We start from the raw sequence: 24,569 nt of genomic DNA, 5'->3' as shown, positions 1-24,569 counted from the left end.
TCATCCCGTCAGAGGTTACGGCTTCACGTCCACTGATGTTGTGTTCGAATGACACACAGAAATCAGTGGGAGTGGACCAGCACCAAAGCATCACCATAACCATAGCCAAGGCACATTCACATTCTGCGCATAACACATCTCCCAAACGCATGATAAACAAGCTTACTGGCCTGACATCTGTGGCCTTTTTTTGTTTATGACTGTGTGTATGGGTTACCACCCAAACGCCTACTTACGACGCCTCTGTGTGACAGGAACATTCTTACTGGACTGGGGAAAACATTGCCAGTGATCATCATCTGGGCATCAGTGATGTTTCTTTTAAAATGTGTTCTGATTGTGAGATATTTGAAGACCACGAGCCCAGATGCTTCTCTTTCCAAAACAAGAGAGGCAGTTTTACAAACCTAATATATCAGTTCATGTGTGTTTTAGATGAGCTCTTGAAAACATCATTAAAAAAGATACATAACTTGGAGGTCACTGGCTTTGCATCAAAAAGGACTATTCTATAAAAATCAGATAATAATAATAACATTGATAATGACAACAATTATAAAAAACTAGCTGTACTAGAACAGCTTGTACCTTTCTGTCTCAGTCTATGTAATACACATAGAAAATGACAATGTGTTTAGTGTCTGTCAACAACAAAAGAAGCACAGTTCTCTGTCTTCACTTAAATTCCACAGGAAGATTGTCTTTCAAGCTTTTACATCCAAATCTTATCACTCAGGATGGTAGGATTCCACAGTATTCACTGGCTGTGCAAACAGAACACACCCTCACTTATCACCCTGCTCACTCTGGTACCTCGGATGGCCTCCCCTGCCCTCTGGTCTCATCTGTAACATCTGTTAAAATGTCTGGAACTGTTCAGATGGGTGTGTTGGGCAAATGCCCATTATAGCTTGCAAGTTCCCCATTACAAATTAACCCACTTGCTTGTCCACCATGTAACGCTTGTCCATTACGTTTGCTCAAAAACTGGTTCCCCCTGAGAGTCTCCTGCTCCACAGGGGTTCTTCTGTCAGATTCTCTGGTTGAAGTTCCTGCCTGTGGAGCCGTTCGGCTGTGACAGTGCTGTCTTATGACATACAGAAGCATGGTCATCAGCAGACTGAGGCAGAGCACCAGTAGGACTGACACAACTATCAGCTCCTTTAGGTAGCAGGGGCCTCGTGCTGATAACCAGGGCTCACCGTTTGGAAACCCTGACTCTTTCTGTCCAGATTCCTCTGGCCACACTGTCAAGTTCCTGCCAAGCTGTCCAGTAGTGACCTCAACATCCCTGCTGGACAGTGTTGGCTCAGTCTCTCCTTGTTTTGTTTCTGTTGTTTCAGGCCAAGTCCCCACAGACGTATGCTGTCCAACCCCAGGTCCCAGCCTGGATGCAGCCTGTGTGGTGTGTATGGGGTGTATCTGAGGCCATGTGTAGCTTGATGGAGTTTGAGCGATGGGGCTGCTCTTCTGTTTGACATGATAGATGGCCATGGTCTGTTGGTGACCATTCTCAGTGGACAGGCAGAGGTAGTGGCCCAGTGTGGTGGGGGTGGCCACAAAACTCAGACTCCCATCCTCCAGGTGCAGGTACAGGTCTGGGGACAGCCGACTGTTGGGACGTTCCCACAGCTGCTGGGACAGCCGTGACACTGCCGGACACTGCAGCCGCACCACTTCATTCAGAGACACTGACACAAGCTCACCTACAAGACAAGAGGCAGATATTCAGATTTCAGTGCACCAAATCCCCCAACACAGTCTCTATCCTCTACACACTGTCGTCAGATATCTGATATGAAAACTGCTAACAGCATTCTAAAACCTGTCAAAGAATCTCCAGACCAGTAAGGATGCATTTGCATGTAACATGAGCATGTCCAAACCATATTATTGAAGTCAAAGAGAGCAAACAAAGAAATTTTCTTTACTTGCTAGATACATACTCCACACAAAGTGTGCCAACTTTAACACAGATGTGTGATATAAGCTAAGTCTGAGCTTTTGTTAATAGATGCATACACCGTTGCCTTCGGCCCAATGTGAGGCAGAACCCAGAAATGTAAAACTGGCCACTGTGGCAGAATGCGTGGTACAAGGCAGTGATTCTCAATCTCCAGAGGACACCAAGTTCAACTTTATCAGATTAGGGCAGGTGTGTTCAAGAGATGGTGAACACAACTGATTTAACTAATCAGGTATGGGCAACCAGTTGGGGAATGGGCAGGCTCAGGATCATCAGGACCAGGACTGAAATCACTTATCAGTTCACTAAATTCTTCCTAGCTTCGTTAGATTCATAAATGTATCTCCTTTTAAAAATTCTCTTTTTAATGTGATTCTTACTTGGTATTGATTCATTTTTCTTTTAGTACACATTAAAGCTTGGGAAACACCTTCATCACAATGTAGAACACATCTAGCATCAATCCTATTGCGTTTCTTACATGGAACATGTAACCAGCTTTAGTAAAGCATTGCAGTTACTTTAGGAGACACTTACCTGCAGGCAGTTTGTCTGGACCAAATATGGCTCGATGCGTCAGTGAAACACTGCTGCATGCCTCTTCAACATTCCCTCTGTCCACATCCTGGCCTCTGAGGAAGAAAATGACAGTGAACACACAAGGCTGGCACAGCCTTCATAGATTTACTGCTGGTGAACATCATCTGTAATGACTGAAGTCTCAGCTGTGGAGAGATATCACTAAGGGCTCAGTGAGAAGCTGATCTCACGGCTCAGTCTGATAATCTGCTTTATACATTTGGATAGCAAACAAAAGCCCAAAGAGACACACATTATTCACATTATCACAAGGCAATTTACATGTAGTACAATGATACTGTCATGTCACAGCTCAGGTAGTACTGGCAGAATTATTAGCACTAAGGATTGTCAGTTACTAACAGGCCATAATACAATGATTGCTTGGACAATGAGAAAGGATGCGACCCTTACCTGTACCTGAGCCTGAACCTCACTCATAATCCCCTCCACTGCCTTCTCTGACCATTCAGGTTAACATATACATGCATACAAAAACTACACTAAAATACTTCCAGGATGAGGGTTATTATACACTGTCTATCACCGTCTTAACAAAAATAGTTACTGTTAGTTAGTTAGTTATGAGGCTGTTTACCTGTGGAATGTACCAAACAGGTGGTGTTTGAGCATTTCCAGTGCCCCAACTTGTTGGTGGCATCACATTCAGCATAAGCACATATTTACAGATATCAATGAAGTTGATGAGGTAGAACACTTATATGTATGTCAGAAAGAATTAGCAAATGATCAAATTCCGTTTTCTTCGTTTTCTTTTCATTTTCATTCTCTCCAAAAAAGTATCTGGAAGCTGGAGCAACATCAGCCATAATCCTACCAAACACTGACCTGCACTTGGAAATCTCTCAGCCTCTATGCTTGGCATTGGATACCACATTGTTCTTTTCTTAAAACTGCTTGAAATCAGTGTCATGGTTGGGTTGCAACACCAGGCTCTGTCTCAACACTAGGGATCTGGCACACTGGAACCGAAACTTCAAATTACTTCATAGCCAAAACTAAGTTTAAAGCTATTTTCTCTATGGCTGAATATGCTTGCTGCCTGTTGCCAACCATGCCCTGAGTGTGGTACTTGCTTCAGTTTGTTTAGGTTACCAAATAACACATCACAGTCTTAAGTAAAAAAGTTACAGGCTACCAGCAGCATATAACTCACATGCATTTGCAAATGACAACTGACAAGCTGTCACGGTGACAGTCAAAAAAGACAGTCAAAAGACTCATTCGGTGTCATTCACTCCATCATCCAGGTCAAAACTGGACTTGCTTTAGATTCTAGAGGATTACTCTTGTTAAGCATTTCTGGATACGTCAAGCATGAAAATTCTATTATTCTGGAGTAAGTAAAGATGTTGACAAGATGAAAACAACCAACTGTGCAGTGCCCACAAGAACCTGAGGACCCAATAATTAGGCCACTGGTGTAATTTCCATGTTATTCCTAAAATGACTGACTAAACGTCATTGTTTCTACATAATATGAGACATTTTCAACATAACATCAACATCTTATGATACCCACAGACTGGTCTGGGCGTTGGAGACCTCCACACAGGCCCTGCTGGCAGAGTCCCAACCACAGAAGGGATCTCGGGCAAGAACACATTGAGGACAGGTCCAGTAGAAAGAGCAGTTGGCTGTTGGAACCCTCACCACCCCCTCTGATGTGCCAACATATACCATACGCTGCAGTAGGACAGAATGAGATAAAAGCAGTTCAAATAATTATAACAGTAGTCTGACATGATTTCACATGAAGCTTTTCGTGAACACTAACTAACTTCTACATCAAGTGGAACGGCATAAAATAAGAAAAATAATTACACTGATTCGCTTGGATGAGTCACTCACCTTCCATAAATAATCCATAAGAAAAATAATCAGCTTAAATACTGTTACATCACTTGCACTAATAACTGTCACCATCTAACCATCTTTTATTGGCATTTAGAACTGTCTCCTGTCATCTGTGACACTTCACTGAAGTGCACGCTTGGAGTAGGCCTACTGCTTTATTCAGATCATGCCTCACTTTGTTCTACACATCTTGTGGCCCTGGATGTGCACGGAAGGCTCGAGACCACCATGAACGGGATAAACAGTTTAGCAAACGGGTGGATCATCCTACAAAGCCCATAGACCTGACATTATACTCAGCAAATAGCACAGACACATTTTAAAGGATAGAGGAGACATGCTGTTCATTGTTAATACCATCATCATTAATAAAATTTGTATTTATTCTGACAGTCAAATCCACTGATGTTGCGCTGACTTGGCTGGTGAATGAGGTTGCTAATGACCAGCCAACAGGCTTTGGATTGGTATTGTGAAGGTGCCTAGTTTAAACGTGACTTGAACTAAATTGTGAATTTAATGTCTGTCTCACTGTGTACCTTAGATACGGAGAGCTTCAGGCTCTTGATAGGCTGAGGATGCTCAAAAACCTGGACCTCCTCTATGATGTGGGCTCCACTCTGCAGTAGCACTGCTTTGTGTATGTAACCAGACTCTGAAACAAAGTTAGCAACAAAACACAGTTCATGTTTAAACAGCTGTTGTTCATAAACTGGATGATCATTCCATTACCTTCTTCAGCTGCATTATCATCTAAGAGCAGCCAGATGGACTGCACGTAATACACTATATTGCCAAAAGTATTCACTCACCCATCCCAATAATTGAATTCAGGTGTTCCAATCACTTCCATGGCCACAGATGTATAAAATCAAGCACCTAGGCATGCAGACTGCTTCTACAGGCTGTTTCACATTTGTGAAAGAATGGGCCGCTCTCAGGAGCTCAGTGAATTCCAGCGTGGTACTGTGATGGGATGCCACCTGTGCAACAAGTCCAGTCGTGAAATTTCCTTGCTACTAAAGATTCCACAGTCAACTGTCAGTGGTATTATAACAACGTGGAAGTGAATGGGAACATAAAATGACAGAGCGGAGTCAGCGGATGCTGAGGTGCATAGTGCGCAGAGCTCGCCAACTTTCTGCAGAGTCAATCGCTACAGACCTCCAAACTTCATGTGGCCTTCAGATTAGCTCAAGAACACTGCATTGAGAGCTTCATGGAATGGCTGAGCAGCTGCAACCAAGCCATACATCACCAAGTGCAATGCAAAGCGTCGCATGCAGTGGTGTAAAGCACGCCACCACTGGACTCTAGAGCAGAGACGCGTTCTCTGGAGTGACGAATCAAGCTTCTCCATCTGGCAATCTGATGGACGAGTCTGGGTTTGGCGGTTGGCAGGAAAACAGTACTTGTCTGACTGCATTGTGCCAAGTGTGAAGTTTGGTGGAGGGGGGATTATGGTGTGGCCTTGTTTTTCAGGAGCTGGACTTGGCCCCGTAGTTCCAGTGAAAGAATGCTTCAGCATACCAAGAGATTTTGGACAATTCCATGCTCCCGACTTTGTGGGAACAGTTTGGGGATGGCCTCTTCCTGTTCCAACATGACCGTGCACCAGTGCATAAAGCAAGGTCCATAAAGACATGGATGAGCGAGTTTGGTGTGGAAGAACTTGACTGGCCTGCACAGAGTCCTGACCTCAACCAGATAGAACACCTATGGGATGAATTACAGCGAAGACTGCGAGCCAGGCTTTCTCGTACAACATCAGTGTCTGAACTCACAAATGCGCTTCTGGAAGAATGGTCAAAAATTCCCATAAACACACTCCTAAACCTTGAGGGAAGCCTTCCCAGAAGAGTTGAAGCTGTTATAGCTGCAAAGGGTGGGCCGGCGTCATATTAAACCCTAAAGATTAAGAATGAGATTCATTGCATTCATATGCGTGTAAAGGCAGGTGAGCGAATACTTTTGGCAATATAGTGTAGATGGTTTGAACAACCAAAAAATGTATGCATAAACTGTTACGAACTTCTCAGGAAAGCTCATCTGTGTGCTCACCATCCTCATCAGGGTCTTGACGTGACTCTAGTTCATCATTTTAACCAACTTGACTGGGGAAATGCTCACCTTTGATGGCATCTGGCACTCTGGAGAAGTGTTCTCTTCACAGATGAATATTGGTTTACACTGTACTAGGCAGAGAGCAGACAGCATCTATGGTGGGGATGTTGTGGGGATGAGGAGTTCGCTATGGGCAACGTAAACTGAGTACCTCACGGTGGCAGTGGGGTTACGTTATGGACAGGTATAAGCTATGGACAACGACCAGATGCATTTTACTGATGGTAGTCCAAATGGACAAAGATCCAGAGGCCCATTGTTGAGCCATTCATCTGCTGCCATCACTTTATCTTGCATCCTGATAATGAACGTTCCCATGTTACAAGGATCCGCACACAATTCTTGAAACATGACTGAAAACTGAAAACATCCCAGTTCTTGCATGGGCTGCTTTGGGATTCTCTGTATCAACAGTGTGTTTTCCAGTTCCTTCCAAAATCCAGCAACTGCACACGACCACTGAAGAAGAGTGAACCAACATTCCACAGATCACAAAATACAGCCTGATAACCTCTATATGAGGGAGATGTATAGCGCTGCATATGGCAAATGGTGGCCACACCAAATTCTGACTGGTTTTCTGATCAATGCCAGAGATTTCAAAGTCATGAAGATGGCTCTATTTTAACATATGTTTCACACCTAACCTTGCCCAGTGGAAGTTATGCTTTTGACCTAAGCATTAAACAGCACTGCCCTTTCACTAAATCTCTTCCAGATATTATTCTCCATGGGCAATACAGATTCTCAACTGAGAGAAAGTGTTATATATAAAAACTTGCTGAACTAATGTGACCAAATGAAGCTGTGTAATTAAAGCAGGGCATCTATGCATATCTATATGCATGTCTAATATGTTTTAATTTTTGCTAAGTCTGTTTTACACTGTTGTTGATTACATTGACATTACATTAGACTCTTGGTATTATTATAAATAAAACCAATTTCACTTTAAATAAATAAACTTAGAAATTTACTTGAAAAGCATTCCTCTCTCGCCTTATTTGCAGTGCTACAGTATTGCTTTTTTGCTGCAATCATTTTTTATTTTCTTTTTATAACAACTTTATATAACAACTGGTTTGTCTTGACTGATATAGGCGGCACTGATTGGACCTTTTCATGCGCAAAGGTCAAATGACAGTCCACATGCTGCTTTTTATGAAAATACGGACAGCCTGAAGCAGAAAGTGTGGGTTAACAAAGAAAGTCGATAACCACCGTCATGATACTCATTATCTCTGATCTCTCTGGTGCGTCAGGGTTTGTTTAATACTATAAAAGCCCATCCGAGTGAGCACTAACCCTGGAATATCCGATTAAAAGAGTACACTATGATGCAAGTTCTGATAGGACTGGTAAATTGAGACCTTCACCTTATGGATCAGCTCCCTCTTTACCACGACGGACCGATACAACAACCGTATTACTGCTGTCGCTGCACCGATCCGCCTGTCAATCTCACGCTCCCATCTTCCCTCACTTGTGAACAAGACCCCGAGATAAACTCCTCCACTTGAGGCAGAAACTCTCCTCTGACCTGGAGGGGGCAGACCACCTTTTTCCGGTCAAGAACCATGGCCTCGGATTTGGAGGTGCTGATTCTCAGCTGCTTCGCACTCGGCTGCAAACCTCCCCAGCGCGTGCTACAGGTCCTAACAAACTATTGAGTAAAACCCAACCCAAACCTGAATCCAGCGTTTTAACACCAAAACTCCCCCATTCCACAAATATAGCCACGATTGGTGATATGTGTGGTCCAAGTACATTGTGCTGACAAATATGTATTAGACATCTTTTAGCCCAAAAGACAATGTGTGAGAGAAAAGTTCGTAACAGAAAACAAAAAGAAACAGGGAGGTGCACCCCGAGGTACCTGAGCTGGACTGGATCTAGTGACCCTGCCATTACAGTGTATGTGTCTTAGAAGAACTAGACCATCAGGAGAACACAGTTCATTTGTTGGACAGCAATGGATATTAAACACTGACTGAGTTCGACATAGTCAAACCAGTCACTACAGGCATTTCCATCAGTTAGTTGGATTGTGCAAAACAGGAAGTTAGTTGTGAAAAATGGATACTTTTCATGTGTCAATGTTGACTAGAAGAACATTTGTGTCACAGTTGTCTCACCTGTCAGCAGAAACAGGACAGTGTAGTCTTTCTTGTTAAAGGCCTGGACTCTCTGGACAGTCAGATGGCTGTAGTTGTGCTCAGTGGACACCAAGGTTAGACTTCTTCCAACTGGCCGCACACTGTCGTCAGTCAGGAAGTTTTCTTTGACAAAGCGCAAGGCATTGTCTGATGCGTTGTGCAGGCCACACTACCACGCAAACAGTAAAAAACAAAAATAACAGTAATAAAAAAACAATTAAAAAACAACAAAAATCCCACTATGTTCCCGATTTAATTGCACTCTTAAATATTAAGGGAAATATTAATTAAATTAAAAAACATTAATTCATTCCATGGTTTTGCTCATCATTTATAGTTTATTACTAGAATAAAGCTTCCATGATGTTTATTTCCCTCACAGTACTTAGTGATGCTTGTTTGAGAAGAAAAAACATGGTGTTTATATAAAATTGTACATTATATTACTTCATTGATTTATTCAGCGGAAGAAGTGGACTTTCTTATACTGATCATCCTGTGCATATTTCATCTCCCTGACAAGACATGACTTGACAGCAGTTTGTAGTGCAGGCAGAGTTGGTGATGGAGGAGTCATGTGTCAGACATTTACGGCACCAACACAGACAGCAGAGCTTATATATTATTCTATTTTATATATATATGTTTATTTTATATGTATAATTTACTACTATATACATACACACATTTAAGAAGCTTATTTTCAGCAGATTGACTTGATTGACTTGCACTCCACAACAAATGAGTCATCATAAAAATGACATGGGACACGGATAATTAACCATCATCTCTTCAACCATCATTACAGTAGTCATAATGTTCAGTAAGCGCAAGCCCAGCTTGTATACAGCTACAGTAAGCAGAGTAGGTCAAAACTGAAGCAGGATGTGTAATCTCTGACAGATGTTTACAAGAGACTGTTTGGATCATAGTTTAACTGTTCAAGACTGTTTTCTTCTCTAAGTAACTTGTCTAACCTGGAGATGTCTTTCCAACATGTCTGATTGTCTGTCTGTTCCTGTTTCTGGACCTGTTTTTGGCTTCTTTTTAGTAATGCTACTGTGTTTCCTATATCTAAGCTATTTTCTTGGCTCAATGTTTTTGCTGATATAAACAGACATAAACGGAGGCAAGGTGGTAAAAAAATAAAGCCCAAGTCGTAATAAACTGGTCTGAGGCAAGATGGATGGATGGATGGAAATTTAAAACTTTCTCAGGTAAGCTAGAAGCTTGTTAGCATCAGAGCCTTATATCTTCCTGTATTTCTTCTTGATTTACAGTCTTTCTTCCTTTAAGGACCAAATGAGTCTTGCCACAGTTCCTTTGTAATTTTTATATCAAGAAGTGATGATTTACCTCTCCTGGATTTGCAACCTTCTCTTGAACCCGTGTGCTCCACTGTAATGTGTCCCGGTTCAGGACTTTGTAATTGCCAGAGAAAACTGATTTGATGTCAGTCAAGCGGAATGAACACACAGCTGACTGTCCAGAGTTGACAGACCTAGTTATTGGAAAAAAAAAATTATTAAATATGCTATAAATGAGAGCTATAGACAAAATCCCCATGATCATGTTATTTAAATCTCATATCCTCTTGTCTCTAAAGAACAAGAATTTTCACAGTGAGAGCAGTATGAAGATACAGTGCTGATACCAATTAACAGTAATCAAGAAGAATGATGAAAGACATTTGGAACCAATATACCTGTGCAGTAAAAAGTGGATCATATGGTTCTGGTCTCCATGTTGATGGACATTATCCCACTTATACCATGGTCACTTACCAAAGAAAAAAAATTAAGACTACTCATTTATATTTTCATGGATTTGGCAATCAAAATTTAAAGTTTTTCAATAGCTATAACTCTGTACCAAATGTTCTCATACATTGGAGAGGTTTTTCAATACTCATGTAAACAGGACAAACTTTAGATATGACTTGAGAGGAAATATTTCCAGTCTGCTCCACTCTGACTCAGCTATGAACCACAATAAAGTTACGACTAGCAAGATTCAAAGTCAATAACACTGAGTGTGGTTGACAAAAAGTAAATGTAATTTGACTGTATGTATGTTAACAAGACCATATAGCTATCTACCCTTATCACTGGCCCCAACTCAGTCTCAAAATTTTCACGAACATATGACCAGCCACTGCCTGAAGTAGAAAGTTAAATAGTGAATGGGATGTGGGATCCCTAACATATATCCTCATAGGCTCTTTTAAACTGCCCGTCTTCTCAATTCAAATTGTGTAAGTTGTCCTCAAAAGGGGGCTATATGTTAGATGTAGTCATCTAAGAGCACTGTCTTGAACAGCTGGTCCTCTTACAAATGGCCATGTGCTAATTCAAAGGTTATTTCATCAGTTTTCCAAATTGAGGCTACAACAGTTTCAGGGTATATAGATTAAGCACTGTATCGTTCATACCATAGCCCTTTAGCTTACTGACCACTGGGAGGTGAAGATGCCATAAAAGAGCGTGTCATCTGCAGGAGCTCCCTCTGCTGGTGGGAGGGTGTCTATGTCCTGGATCACATTGTAGGGAAGCTCATTGTCAGCCTGACACAGGAGCTGAGCTTTGGCAAACGTGGTCCAGCGTCGCTGCAGGGTCCGCTGACCTCCAACATCACTCTAACACATGGGAGGAGAAGAAGGCGTCAAACACAATTCAGCACTGCAATCTGTTGGTGGCATTAACTGATACAGGATTTCAGCACATCCCTGTATGTATTGTTTTTGTTATTATTAAGACTGGCTGGAAAAATTAACCTATTTTAATGCATGCTACAATGCATTGTACAATTCATGATGGTTAAAGGTGTTATAGCTCAAAATATATCCACTGACCTTTCCTTAATCCTTACATATTAATTAAGCATTAATAAGGACAAGACTTACACAGTATCTGAATGCTAAACAGCTCTGGTTGGTGGATTATCATTATTATGTGCAGCATAACAATGTGCAGCAGCAATGTTAGAGCATTCTAATGTCGTTTCTGACAAAGATTATTAGTCTGTGCTCTCTGCAGTTTAGTTGTTATAAAGATTAACAACTTAAACTGAAAATCTTTCATTTCAAAGGTGAGATTCATGCCTTTATAATAAGCATTCTGCCCGTTTATTAAGCCATGCACTCAATAATTTCACATTTCTGCTTTTTTTTTTTTTCACCTATGTGACTTCAGTACAGTAGGTCGAGTTTAAGTTATTAAAGAGATTTTGGGTGAAGTATCTACCTGGTAAGTTATGCAACAGCTGGATTGCATGAGACTCCATACGTGTAGCCAATAAATTGGAAACTGAGTGCATATGTTCTTTATGATATTAAATATATACATTGAATGTATGTATATGAGAATGCAAATATATGACCGTATGAGTAAAACATTTAGGAATAGTGAAAAGAAAAGTGAAAAACAAAATAATACCAGAATGTCAATATAGGTTCACAAATGTATGTAATTGCAAGAAAATAAGATGTATGTGAGAAATCAACAAAGTATTTTAGCCAAAATATCACCTCATATCCCTGCAGTGAAAGACAGACTACACATCTATATTTGAGCCACTACCAAGGAGAAAATTCTCATTGGTGAATTGCACAAATTGTTTTAAATTGCTTGTGGTGACACTTGAGAACAACTTTGTATGAGTGGTTCTTGTAGAAGGGCCATTGTTTCAGCCTTACCACGCAGATCTGAGAAACACGAGAGACAATAAATTTGTCGATGAACTCATACTCTCTGCCCACTTCACTGAAGAAGAAGTAGATTTTCTCCTCATCAGGAATGAAACTGGAACTGATGAAGGTTGGATCTACAACAAACACATGGTAAAGTATGCCAAAACTGTAAAATGTGGAAATATGTCTGAGGGACTACATCATAGCTGTATATATACACATATATATATATATATATATATATATATATATATATATATCTACACACACACACACACATTCCCCACTACAGTCAGGGGAGAATGAAGAATTATTACAATCACTGTGGATGTGTCACATCTGAGCTCAGTTGCAGATATGTGGATATTAAATGGCACTAGGGATGCACAATAACTGCTTTTTAGAACCGATACCAATAACCGATAACTTCCTGTTTCTTGTAACCAATACCTATACCGATAACCGATGCCAAACGGCAACAGAAAACACTTCCGGCGCTGCTACGAACAGCTTTGTGTTTTGTTAATTTCTTTCATTAGAATTCTCTCTTTTTAAACAACTTATTTGCACAGCATAGCGTGTTTTCTTGTAGAAAACTATGCAATTTTTCTGCACTTTTAACCTGGTTTTAATCCTGTTTGGAGTACTTTTATCATGCCGGTCCCCTGCCCTGGCAGAGGTGCGCCGGCGCCCCATTGCTTACACGAAGGATCAGCTGATCAGCCTCCAACACAGTGGTGTCTTTGGCCGAAAAAATGAAATCCCCAGGGAGCTCAGAAGGAAACGTTGGGGATGCAGAGCAGGGAAGAGACGGCGACTGGCGAGGAGGAGGTATAGACCGTACCTTCCATCTATTATTATGGGGAATGTTCGGTCAGCGGCAAATAAAATTTACGAGCTAGCGGCACTCATGAGGAGTCAGCTGGACTCTACTGTGAGTTTACCCAGCTTTCACTGTGTGCGGGTGGAAAGGAGCTACAGATAGCTTCAATATCGGATCGTTAATTATCGGCGCCGATAGTTATTGTGCATCCCTAAATAGGACAGCAAAATTAATTCCATTAAAATCATGATAGCAACAACTGTGGTAAAATAAAAGGACTGCCATTTCAAGGCATTGGAACCATCAAGACAATTGACAAGTGTTCCAAACATCTCAACTGCTATGACTACCATATATTTCATTTTGAGAGACAACACACTCACCCTCCAGCCATCCTAATGTATCATCCAACTTCAGGTCAACACGAGTGCCATCACTGAGATGCCGGGAGATGACTGGTCGGTTCCCCCTGTAGTCTGCCACCGTCCCGGTATAAAGCTCTCCATCTGAGAAAAAGAAAAACATTTAACACATTTAACGCTGCAGAGCAACAGGGAATAGGACAAAAATAATAGGTCATGAATAATTAAAATGAGCAATTATTGGTTTGTTGCAATTTAACCCAATCAGAGGCGATTTAAGATTAAAGGCTGAATTAACTGCATAATGCTGTTCTCCCAAGGTTCAACTTTATCTGCAAAACCGATATTAACTGGTTAAGAGTACAATTTCGTTTCATTTACCCTTGATAACGCGTGTCGTTTATGTTAGTAAATCAGTCTTCCATCATTGCGTTTTATAATGTTGTTCCTCTTTTTATAATTCTACTTTAATGATTCCTATTGCATTAATAATTAAGAATAAAGGTTAAATGTTAAGCTAAACTTCTGTTTGTGTTTGGTGGTCTCAGATGAATCACTGAACTCCACTCAGAGCTTGCACCCACCGGTCCACAGGACAGTCCAGGCTCTTACTGCCTCCTTAGTAAATCAAACACAAATCTCATGTACATTGTGAGAACAAGTTAAATTAGGTAAAGGAGCAGTATAAACTGGGCCTTCACTTTCATGTCAGTGAACCAGACCATCTGTGTTTATTTGCACAAAAGCATGAACAGGCTGCTTGCTGAGTTGATGATTGCACCCACACTACCATAATAACATTTCTGTTAAGTTAGCCTCTTTGAACGAGACTCATGTTTACCTGTTTAGGTCAAGTACAAAGTACATTTATGCATTATAAGAGTCCACAGGTTTCACTTGGAATATATACATGGTATATTGTCCTTATTAATTCAATTCAATTTATTTAGGTAGTGCCAAATCACAACAAAAGTTAGTTCACGACAAATCAGCTGCCACACAATGGTCAAGTTTATAATTTTTGATGTCCTTGAATAAAAAAGTTGTTCAGTCATAATGACAGGTTCAGGTTGTCATCAATTGTTTTCTAAAGACAAAGAGATAGGGTTAAGATTAGGGTATAAGTTCAACTAACTGTGATAATAGAGCATCCTACGGTTTTGACATTGCATAAGTAAAGTGAAAGGAGTTCAAACAGTCTAAAGCAGTGCTTCTCAAATAGTGGGGCGCGCCCCCCTGGGGGGGCGCGGTGCGATGCCAGGGGGGGCGCGTGTGACCTGGGGAACATGCTTTTTTTGCCGTACTAGAATAAAGTGTAATTGCACATCCACTACAGTAGTTGGCAGTGGCGCTCTCATTGTCAGAGTGTGCGCAGGGAGTATTAGCTCTATGGTGTAGCGGCTTTTTTGCACCGAGCAGGCGATATGAAGTGCAGTAAGCGAACCTTAAGAGACAACATGAAGAATTTTTTAACAGGGATGAGAAGAAAGGCGGAGAGAGACGAAGATAATGAGACAAAAGTAACTCACCCGAAAGCTAAGACGAGGAAATATGACGAAGCATATGCAGCGCTTGGCTTCACTGTGACTACAGTGGGAGACGAAAGACCGGTGTGTTTACTGTCTAAAAATGTTGGCAGCGGACAGCATGAAGCCAAATAAATTAAGGCCCCACTTGAAGACATTACATCCCAATCATGCTGATAAGCCGCTGGAGTTTTTTCAGCCAAAACGTGCCGAATATTGCCAACAATCATCCCGCTTTGTGAATGCTACTTCAGTAAACCAGCGAGAATTGTTAGCATCCTATTATTACATATTATTACATATTATTATTATTACTATTATTTATAGTCGCGGGGGGGGGGGGGGGGGGGGGCGCGAATTGTTTTCTACTTGCTGGGGGGGGGGCGCAACAGAAAATAATTGAGAAGCACTGGTCTAAAGGATAAGCATCGCAGCTAGCCATTTTTTGCTGTTTCAGGCCTTGTTGTTCCCTCCATAAATAAAGGAAAAATTTTACACTGTTATAAATGTTTTCATGCTGCTTATGAGACAGTAAAACAGCATGTCCATCGTCAAAGAGGAGCTGGACTGGAACAAACACAAAGTGTTACAAGTTGATAACAGTCTACTAAACAAACGCAAAATGAAAAGTTGAATAAAATAGAATATATAAGCTAAGCACAAGTACAAATACAATATAAAAACTAAACATTAACACAGAAAAAGAAATAAATAAATAAGAAGCCAGTTTAGCATGTGCAGCATAAATATGCATGTGCAAGTGTGTGCTAGTATGAGGTAGTCCAGGAAGTAGTCCTTAATATCGCACTTGTGGTATTGCACTTGTAGGTGTAAAGTGATTGTAGTGCAGGTCTGTGTTGTCGAGGGTGGGGGGTGGGGGGTTTACAGGGTATGGCTACAGTTCAGAAGTCTGACAGCTTCAGGGAAGAAGCTGTTTCTGAGCCTGGTGGTCTTGCTCTGGATGCTCCTCAGCCGCCTGCCTGAGGGGAGGGGTTGGAAGAGTCCATGTGCAGGTGCAGAGGACGCTCTCCACCGCGCAGTGGTAGAAACTCCTCAGTACTGAGCTCCCAAGCCCAGCTCGAAGCAGCTTCCTGTGGCAGTAGAGACGCTGGTGGGCCTTCCTGACCAGCCAGGAAGTGTTGGTGTTCCAGGTGAGGTCCTCGGTTAGGTGTACACCAAGGTACCTGTAGCTGGAGACCACTTCCACAGCTACTCCTCCGATGTGTAGGGGAGGGGTAGGAAGAAGCTCTCAGTTCTTGTTTTGTACCATCGTTGCAGCCCATTAACAAATACTGGGACTAGTTCAATTTGAAATTAGACCGGTTCTTTTCACAGTCCCACCACAGGTGCTCTATATTATTATATATTCTTTCAACTTTCTTCTGCTAACATTTTAATCTACCATCACTTACTCACCTACAGTGACAGCAGTGTTGCGTTGGTAGGGGTCATAGGGGCAGCGGCCTCTACCTTCATCAGGCTTGAGGCTAGTCGTCAATGTCTCTGAGTTCTACGCAGAAAAGAGGAGAAAGTCAAGCTGATGACGAACTGACTAAAAAATGAATGGAAAAGTCAAACCAAATTACATCTGATGTGATCCACTGCTTTTAAACAATCAAAACAATGAGAAACAAAAGGCGAAACAAAAGACTTAACACTTGCGAGCCAAACGTTAACTCTTAGACTAGTCGATCAGTTCGAACGCCTCTGTAGACATTAGTCATCAGAAATTAGTCGTTAAGAACATCCCTGGTTTAAAGTCAGTGGTGCAGCGTTTTGTTTTGTTTTTTTTCTGTTTAAAGGGTTTATTATTCAGATACCAAGATGCACATACATGGGCATCTTCACAACACTTGCACACTCATCATGATTTCAAGATGTGCAAAAGATGTTTTGCTCCTCCTATATAGTTGCCTCAGTATTTATCAGGATGACAGCTGCTTTACTTCAAACAATGTCATTGTACGAACCATAGATATTGATAACGATGGACGATGTGCCTCCGCTCCCTCCCAAGCCACAAAGGTGAAGCCAAAATATCCCAGATACTTGATACTAGATACTGTTCTTCTACTAGGTAGAAGAACACACAGCATTAGTTAGCATTAAATTTAGACGTTGTGTGGGGTCATCAGTAAGTTGCTGTTTCCCGTGCATAAATGGGCAGACAGCGGCAACCCACTCTATTGTTTCTGCTGCTGCAGGATTACTATATCAATGTAATTAATATTTTCCTCATTACTGATGTCACCCACCTGCATCCCATCTGCTATTAAACAAAATTCTCATTTCTATGACTTTATGGCCTGTCTGATCCGTGAACATCATTAGTTCTATTGCACACACAGCCGCAGCCCTCCTCCTCCTTAAATGTCAGTCCATTAGCTAGTAAATAGTCAAATGGAGTTAATTAATGGTACAGAAGATTGGAAAACATTGGAGGTAGAGGGACCATCAGCCAAGGACCACATACCTGTCCCACAGCAACATAAGTGCTGTTGTTTAAATATCAGTGCTTTTAAGGGTAACAAGAAATGACACTCTGATAAGAACATTTGGAATAATGTAAGTACACAACTCAACAAAAACATATAACTAAGATCTAGTTGCTTTTAGACAATTTAAAGTGGAAACATCACATATTACATCTTTAAATAAAAGTTTTCCTTTGTGTAAATTATCAAAAGACAGTGAGCAATATCATACTTTCACAATGTTAAAGAAAACAATCAGCTTAAATATGTGTGCAAATAAACTTACTATGTAGATGCAGCGTGGACTGAAGGCAAATGTTCCACAGGCATAGAGGTGGGTGGTATTCAAAAACTGCAGCACACGTATGAAATTAGGACAATCAGCCTAGGAAAACAAATACAAAAAGGATATCAAGTTAGAAGTTTCAGTGAAACTAAAAGTATCTCAAGTAGTATCTCTCTTTTACTTACAGAAAAGAGATACAATAGGCACATTGAGATATCTTGATTCACCCAATAAGAATTCACATTAAAGACTGAGATATTTTCCTATAGTTTATCATTCATTTTTGAAAACAGTTGAACTATAACGGACAAAAACGTGTCTGTTCTGCTAAAGGAAACACAAACGGTAGCTGTATGTTACTTAAAGCCACACCTTGTTTGGCTGGAGTCAAGAAGAAACATTTTGAGCTTTAAAGTCGAACCAGTTGACAGTATTTGTACAACTACTTGCCCTTTTCTTGCCTTTCATGGAACATTGTTCAAGGTCTTTCTCTGAAGGGCTCCAGGCCAGCTGAAAGAAGAGAGTCAAATTCATCAGAGCAGCATCAATGAAACCTAAGAACTCACAAGTATCTTCACGTCATATTACAAAGCTATAGTTACAGTGTAGGGCTGGGGAATTATATCAGAAGAACGTCACAGCTAAACGCAGCAGGTCTTCATTTTGTAATTGATTTTTTTGTGAAATCACATCGAAAGGGACCCTACTGACTTTATCCATGCAACACTTCAGTTTTATTAGTTTAAAAAAGCTACATACTCTAACACACGCATATCTTTATTCTTTGTTTAGACAGTGAACTTCATCAAGACTTCTCAACTGGGATGACAGCCTAAAATTGTGCCTTTTCTGCTGAAGATTTAGCTCTCATTTGAACTTTGACAACAACTGCTTGAAGACCATCTTCCCATCTGATTTTGTTAGTTCACAACAAATCTGAGACAATGTCTGCATGAGCATGTGATTGTTGTGTTGATGTCCATGCAGACAACGTATAACTACAAATCCACTGTTACAATTATTCAATCACGCTTCTTTCAGTGGGAATGCAGTCTGGCATTCAGTGTGCTATTTTTCAGTTTTTAACTTTAGTGCGTGTTGTGCAGAATGTTCAAACTCCCTGCTTTCTCCCACAGTTCTCATACCATTAGTGTGAGCGAAAACGTTTATTCATTACATGTCCACAGATTCTTAAGCTTTATTTATTCTTAAAAATTACTTTCTTATCTATTCCCTTCGAAAACTATGTCAGTGGTTGCTCCCCCACCTTGTTCCTTAGTATGATGGCATCCTTGTGGCCAACGTCCAGTGCTAACACAGCATCCCGGGCTCCCACATACAGCATGTTTCCATCTTCACCAAGCAGCAGTGTGGTGGTGTTGCTGACATCATGCCTACTGAAGTGGGTGAGACGTCTCCCAGGACTACCTGTGGTTTCATAGTGGGTAACACTGGGATTAGGCGTTTTCATTTAATTACCACATACAGTTAGAAGCATCCACATGTAAGTAGGCTGAGCATCCATTGCTCAAATGACAAACATCCGTGAATATCTCATCCCATGTTACATCACAAAGTAGTTTTTGTCCATGGTAACCCACACGGAAAGGAGATATATGAACATATATTCAAATATATGCAGAACATATTAAGAATATATGTTATATGTATGCCATATTTATGGTCATATATGTGCATGTATGTGGATATATAGGAGATATATGTGTCATACGACTTATATATATCCACATATATGCCACAGTCAGGTGCATATATGTCATACATAATGCCTTATGTATAGCTCATATATGTCTGACATTTTGCATATATGCCATACATAATGCCTATATCTCACTTTATTTGCAAATGATGTAAAGTGCATATATGTTCAAACAAAATGTATTTATGATTGTACTTATTTTAATTCAATGCAGGTTGAGGTTTGCAGAAGAAAATTTAATGTATAAGACAATAGCTTTTGATTGTTTTATTGCATGCAGCAATTTTTAAAGTGGCCTCACGCTCTATCATCTATCACCAACTCGATCCACATTGCGGCGACGGGCGAACTACCGACTCATAAAGCCAAACCGAGACACCTGGTTTAGAAGGCTATAGGGCTCGAAAGTGTGACGTAGCAGAGTGGGAAAACCTCAATGCATTGTGGGCTTTGCAGTCAATTGAAAACTGTGTTTACGCCGACTGCATACGTGACGCTGCTCTTGTGCTCTGTTGTTTTGTTTAAACAAGTTAAAACACGGTGCAAACGTGTTGTGTTGTTAACTGCCACAATCGTTCACATGATCACTTCGGCAAAAAAAAGGATGGGGTGAAATTTTTCTCATTTCTAACGTGGAAGCAAAGCCAAGGACCTCGGCTGATCCTGGTACCTCCATGCAACTGGCCACTGTTTACATTCAGATTAAATAATCAAACAACCTAATGTCTGTATCTTATTCAGTCCCCTGAAAATGGAAACTTAGTCTTGCAGCTTATCAGACTGGATGGATAGATGTACATAATGCAACAGCAGAGCAGCACTTTTGTTGCATCATTTGCTGTTTACACCTTTTTCACTATACAGTCCCACATGGAAAGAAAATATGAATGTGTATGTGTATGTATACACACATATATTTACATATATATATGTACATATAGTTGAAAAACATATATGCAGGGCGCCAATTTCGAATATGTGCGTATATGTTGGAAAATAAATGTGGCATAGGGTAAAAAACATATATGTTCATATATTTTCTTTCCGTGTGGGAAAACGTTATCATTCAACAAGCTATAACACACACAATAAATAACAATAAACAAATGCACTTTGTAGTTTATATATATATACCCTGCAGTATTCAGATTATAGCACTGATTCTACTCTTTAACAACTGAGTATTGATGAAAAATAACATTCCTGCCACAAACTGAATTGTTTCTGGATTTGTGAAATCTTCTTTCATTAGGATCAGATCTGACGTGTTGTATTGGTATCTGGTGCCTTCAAACTGTCCACATATGATGATAAAGGCATACAGTTTATCTTTTTATTATACACAGTGCTACCATTATTCTAAAAATGACAAACACAATGCACTGGCTACCTCATAAAATATCTGTACTGACTTTTTTCTTTTTTTTTTTAAAACTTACCTTGTTAACTATGGCTTCTCATTTTTAACTGCCAGATTTAAAAGAAAACCATTCTCGAAGAGTTACTTACCCAAAGGGAAGGAGACTCTAGGGATTAGTCTTGTCAGGCATGGACACAGAAACCCCAGCAAGGCCACAATGAGGGACAGTAGGATGTGATTCTCCATTACAGCAGAAGTGAGGGAGTCTGACCTTAATTAAATTTAAGGTCAGAGGATGAGCACTGAGTGTGATGTTCATCCAGAGCGTCTAGGACTTATCAGAAGGGGTGGAATCTGTAGCTGACCATCACGGCATCTGAGAGAGGCACACAGACAGAGACATAACATGAGTGACAGTTTCTGGGCAGCAGCAAATCATTGGCAAAAGACAAGGTTAACAAGTAGGAAGTAAGAGATCTTTATATTTATTTGTATTACTCAAATCATTACTTAAAGTCACAGTGATCCTCAGGTAGAGTGTTCACTGCGTGCTCCCAAGTTTCATTTAGAAAACCTCAAATTTAAGTACTATGTTCAGACTTAATGTTTTTATATCAGCACATCCTAACTATATCAACTGTTCATTTCTGATCAAAGTGAACACATGTGCACAGCCATAAGTTGTTCAATCAGTTCAGAAATCAAATCACATGCAGTTTTACTTATTGTTTCTGATATCAGTGTAAGTTCATTTAAATTGTTAAAATCAAGCCTCATAAAATTCCTAAAACCAGGATTTGACAGAAAAAGAACAATGAGAAATTCAGCATGGTTAGAGCATTCAGTCCAAAATGTGTTACTTCTGCTGGCCTATGCAACAAGGCAGTAATTATAATGTCTCCCACAATGTATTATTGTCGTGGATGGGCAGTCGTGGATCAGCGGTGTCGGACCCGTAACCGGTGGATCGCTGGTTCGATTCCCCATACCGGTGTCCATGGCTGAAGTACCCTTGAGCAAGGTACCTAACCCCCACTGCTCCCCGGGCGCTGCACGTGGTCGCCCACTGCCCCGGGTTTGCTGTGTGTGTGTGCACGTCACTTGGGTGGGTTAAATGCAGAGCACGAATCTCGTTGGAGTGAGTTCCCTCCAATGACAAAATATGTCACTTTCATCTTTCTTTCATCTTTCTTTAAAAATATAAATAAAAAAAACTATGACATGCAACCATGCACCATGGTCAGAAATAATCATTAACAAATATATATAGTAAGGCCACTCAATGAGCACTTTACCCACTCTCTACCCCCCAACCAACCTCTCACACCACATCTTCCATTCAACTACAATAACTGTGAACTATCATGTTTCATCTGAGCTTTGTTTTTTTTTTTAAATGAGATATATCTCATTAATTTCTAGATATCGACTATATTGACTCACTACACATACCTCAGCCACAGCAGTCTGGTTTTCACCCTGGTCACAGCACAATGACAATTGCAGTCTCAGTCACTGACAACAATGTCTCCTACCTGGCTTCAAACAGTTCTGTGCATCTCTATTTACTGACTTCTCTGAAGCTTTTGATACTGTTCATCACAAAATCCTTCTCCATAAACGGTGGTCTATAGGTCTAGATAATCTCACTGTTAGTTGGTTCTGTTCTTACCTCACAGAGAGAACTCAGACTGTTGCTGATGGTAATCAATCAAGCTCCATTAAAATCAGAAATAGGTTGCCACAGCTGTTTATCATTGAGCCAGTGCTGTTTACCTTATACATAAATAACATAACTGTTCCTGATCAATACTTCAAAGTCAACTTCTTTGCTGATAACACAGTTTTATATGGCTCTGGTTCCACACAAGCCCAAGACCTGACTTGTCTTTAATCTTCCTTCAATGAGTTCAATTCTCACTACTCCATCACAGACTAATGTTAAATGCAGAGAAGACCAGTTATTCTCAACGTGATTACCCAGTCATTGAAACTATCCTAGCAAACTATCCTTCAAAATTCATATTCAGCATATTCAACACAAAATTTAAAATTCAACTTGGTTTTCTGTACAGAATTAAAGGATGTCTGTCTTCTTCCATCTGCAAAACCAATGAACTGTGAACTTTCATGTCTGATCTTCATTATGGCGATATTGTGTACTGACACACAGCACCATCAGCTGTTAAAGCCCGTACACCACAGTGCACTACGACTTACAACAAACGACAGATTTCGCACTGTATCAGTTGGTAGGTTGCTCATCATTACAAACAAAAAGAAACAGTCATCTCATGCTATCTTCCAAACTACCTCACATTCTCTCATTTAAAAACAGTAACAGTACAGGCTCCAGTAACTACTCAACTCTGGATGTTCACACAAATGATGGCAGATCTGGCTTCAGCTATTACGCACTCTTTAAATGGAATGAATTACAGACCGCACTCAAACTAAACTCGACTCTTGCATTCCCCTTGGTCGTTTAAAATCTCCACTTTCTGATGTTTTTAAATGATATGTGTAATTGTTTTAACTAACGCTTTGCTGTTCTGTGTTTGCTGACTGTGTTCTAATCAATGTCTATTTAGTTCAATTATTTATTTTTATTTTTGTTCTCAGGCCTCTCTTGAAAATGAGATACTATTCTCAATGAGACTGCCTGATTAAATAAAGATTAAATAAAACAAATAAATAAAATTCAGATTTGCTGTGCCACTGAGAGCAGACTACAATGTCTAAGTACACAACTGCGTAGTAGACATTAGCTTGGGTGTCCGTTTTGTTTAGGGTAAAACAGAGCGCCAACAGACAGGCAGCTAACAGGTTCTACCTACAAAGTACGTGAATGCTGCTGAGACACGTGTTACCAGGAGTTCAGCTCAACGGTCAGTCTCAAACCCTAACACTAACACTAACACTAACACTAACACTACCTTAACACACAATAGTCCACTGTGATGACGTTAGAAAGATGCGTGCTGTGATGTTTATGTGTTCCACTGTTGCTTCACCTTGACGGTGCTCTTAGCCTGCTCACACGGAGTCCCTTTTCTTGGTTGTTCAACAGGACGCCGTACAACTTAAACAGAAAGTATTTTCGGTAAATCTCAAGTGACCGACAACACAAATCACACTGATGTAGAAAATGTGAAACAGTCGTCTTACATCTCTTAGAATGGTTTCCTTCACCGCGTCCTTTCCTCGCTGCATTCCTTTCAGCGTTCTAAAATCCGCATTATTCTGTCCAACTGTGTTTGCACCGGTGAAAAAAGAACTTCACAGAAGAAACGTGACTCGGTCAGAGAAAACGCTGACCGCGGCTGAGTCTTCACTATAACAACAAAGCCCATGAGCCTCCTCCCATCTGAAGGTCCAGCAGGCTCCAGACTCCACCTACAGGACAGCCCCGCATATTACAGCCTTCTAGAACACATGAGGTCCTAAGCAGAATCAGAATCAGAATCAACTTTATTTGCCAAGTACATGTGACCATACAAGGAATTTGACTCCGGATTTTCTCTCTCCTGTGCACCATACAAATGCAAGATAACAAATACTAATAATAAAAAATGAAGAATAAAGTATTTACAAGAAGAAAAAAAAACAAACAAAACAAAAAAGAGA

At 40.5% G+C, this 24,569-nt stretch overlaps 1 protein-coding gene across 2 annotated transcripts; it reads right to left on the bottom strand.

Annotated features, from left to right (window-relative positions):
- Positions 1-201: 201 nt before the first annotated feature.
- Positions 202-24,342, bottom strand: sema4ab (sema domain, immunoglobulin domain (Ig), transmembrane domain (TM) and short cytoplasmic domain, (semaphorin) 4Ab). Of its 2 annotated transcripts, XM_046417981.1 has the most exons (16): positions 24,111-24,342; positions 23,957-24,024; positions 21,092-21,318; positions 19,130-19,290; positions 18,313-18,372; positions 17,863-17,961; positions 16,519-16,612; positions 13,598-13,720; positions 12,398-12,525; positions 11,157-11,338; positions 10,060-10,204; positions 8,683-8,872; positions 4,963-5,078; positions 4,089-4,252; positions 2,504-2,598; positions 202-1,706 (listed from the first exon to the last, which is right to left on the bottom strand). In XM_046417981.1, the coding sequence occupies exons 3-16, from the start codon at positions 21,186-21,188 to the stop codon at positions 877-879; spliced, it is 2,484 nt and encodes an 827-aa protein (XP_046273937.1). In that variant the 5' UTR covers positions 21,189-21,318; positions 23,957-24,024; positions 24,111-24,342; the 3' UTR covers positions 202-876. The 2 variants fall into 2 exon arrangements, with proteins under 2 accessions (XP_046273937.1, XP_046273938.1); XM_046417982.1 differs by lacking the exon at positions 23,957-24,024.
- Between the last annotated feature and the right edge of the window lie 227 nt (positions 24,343-24,569).

This window comes from Scatophagus argus, chromosome 17 (genome assembly GCF_020382885.2).
Source record: "Scatophagus argus isolate fScaArg1 chromosome 17, fScaArg1.pri, whole genome shotgun sequence".
NCBI classification, from domain to species: domain Eukaryota; kingdom Metazoa; phylum Chordata; class Actinopteri; family Scatophagidae; genus Scatophagus; species Scatophagus argus.
Note: the sequence above shows the minus strand (reverse complement) of the source record. Positions and strands in the feature narration are given on the sequence as shown.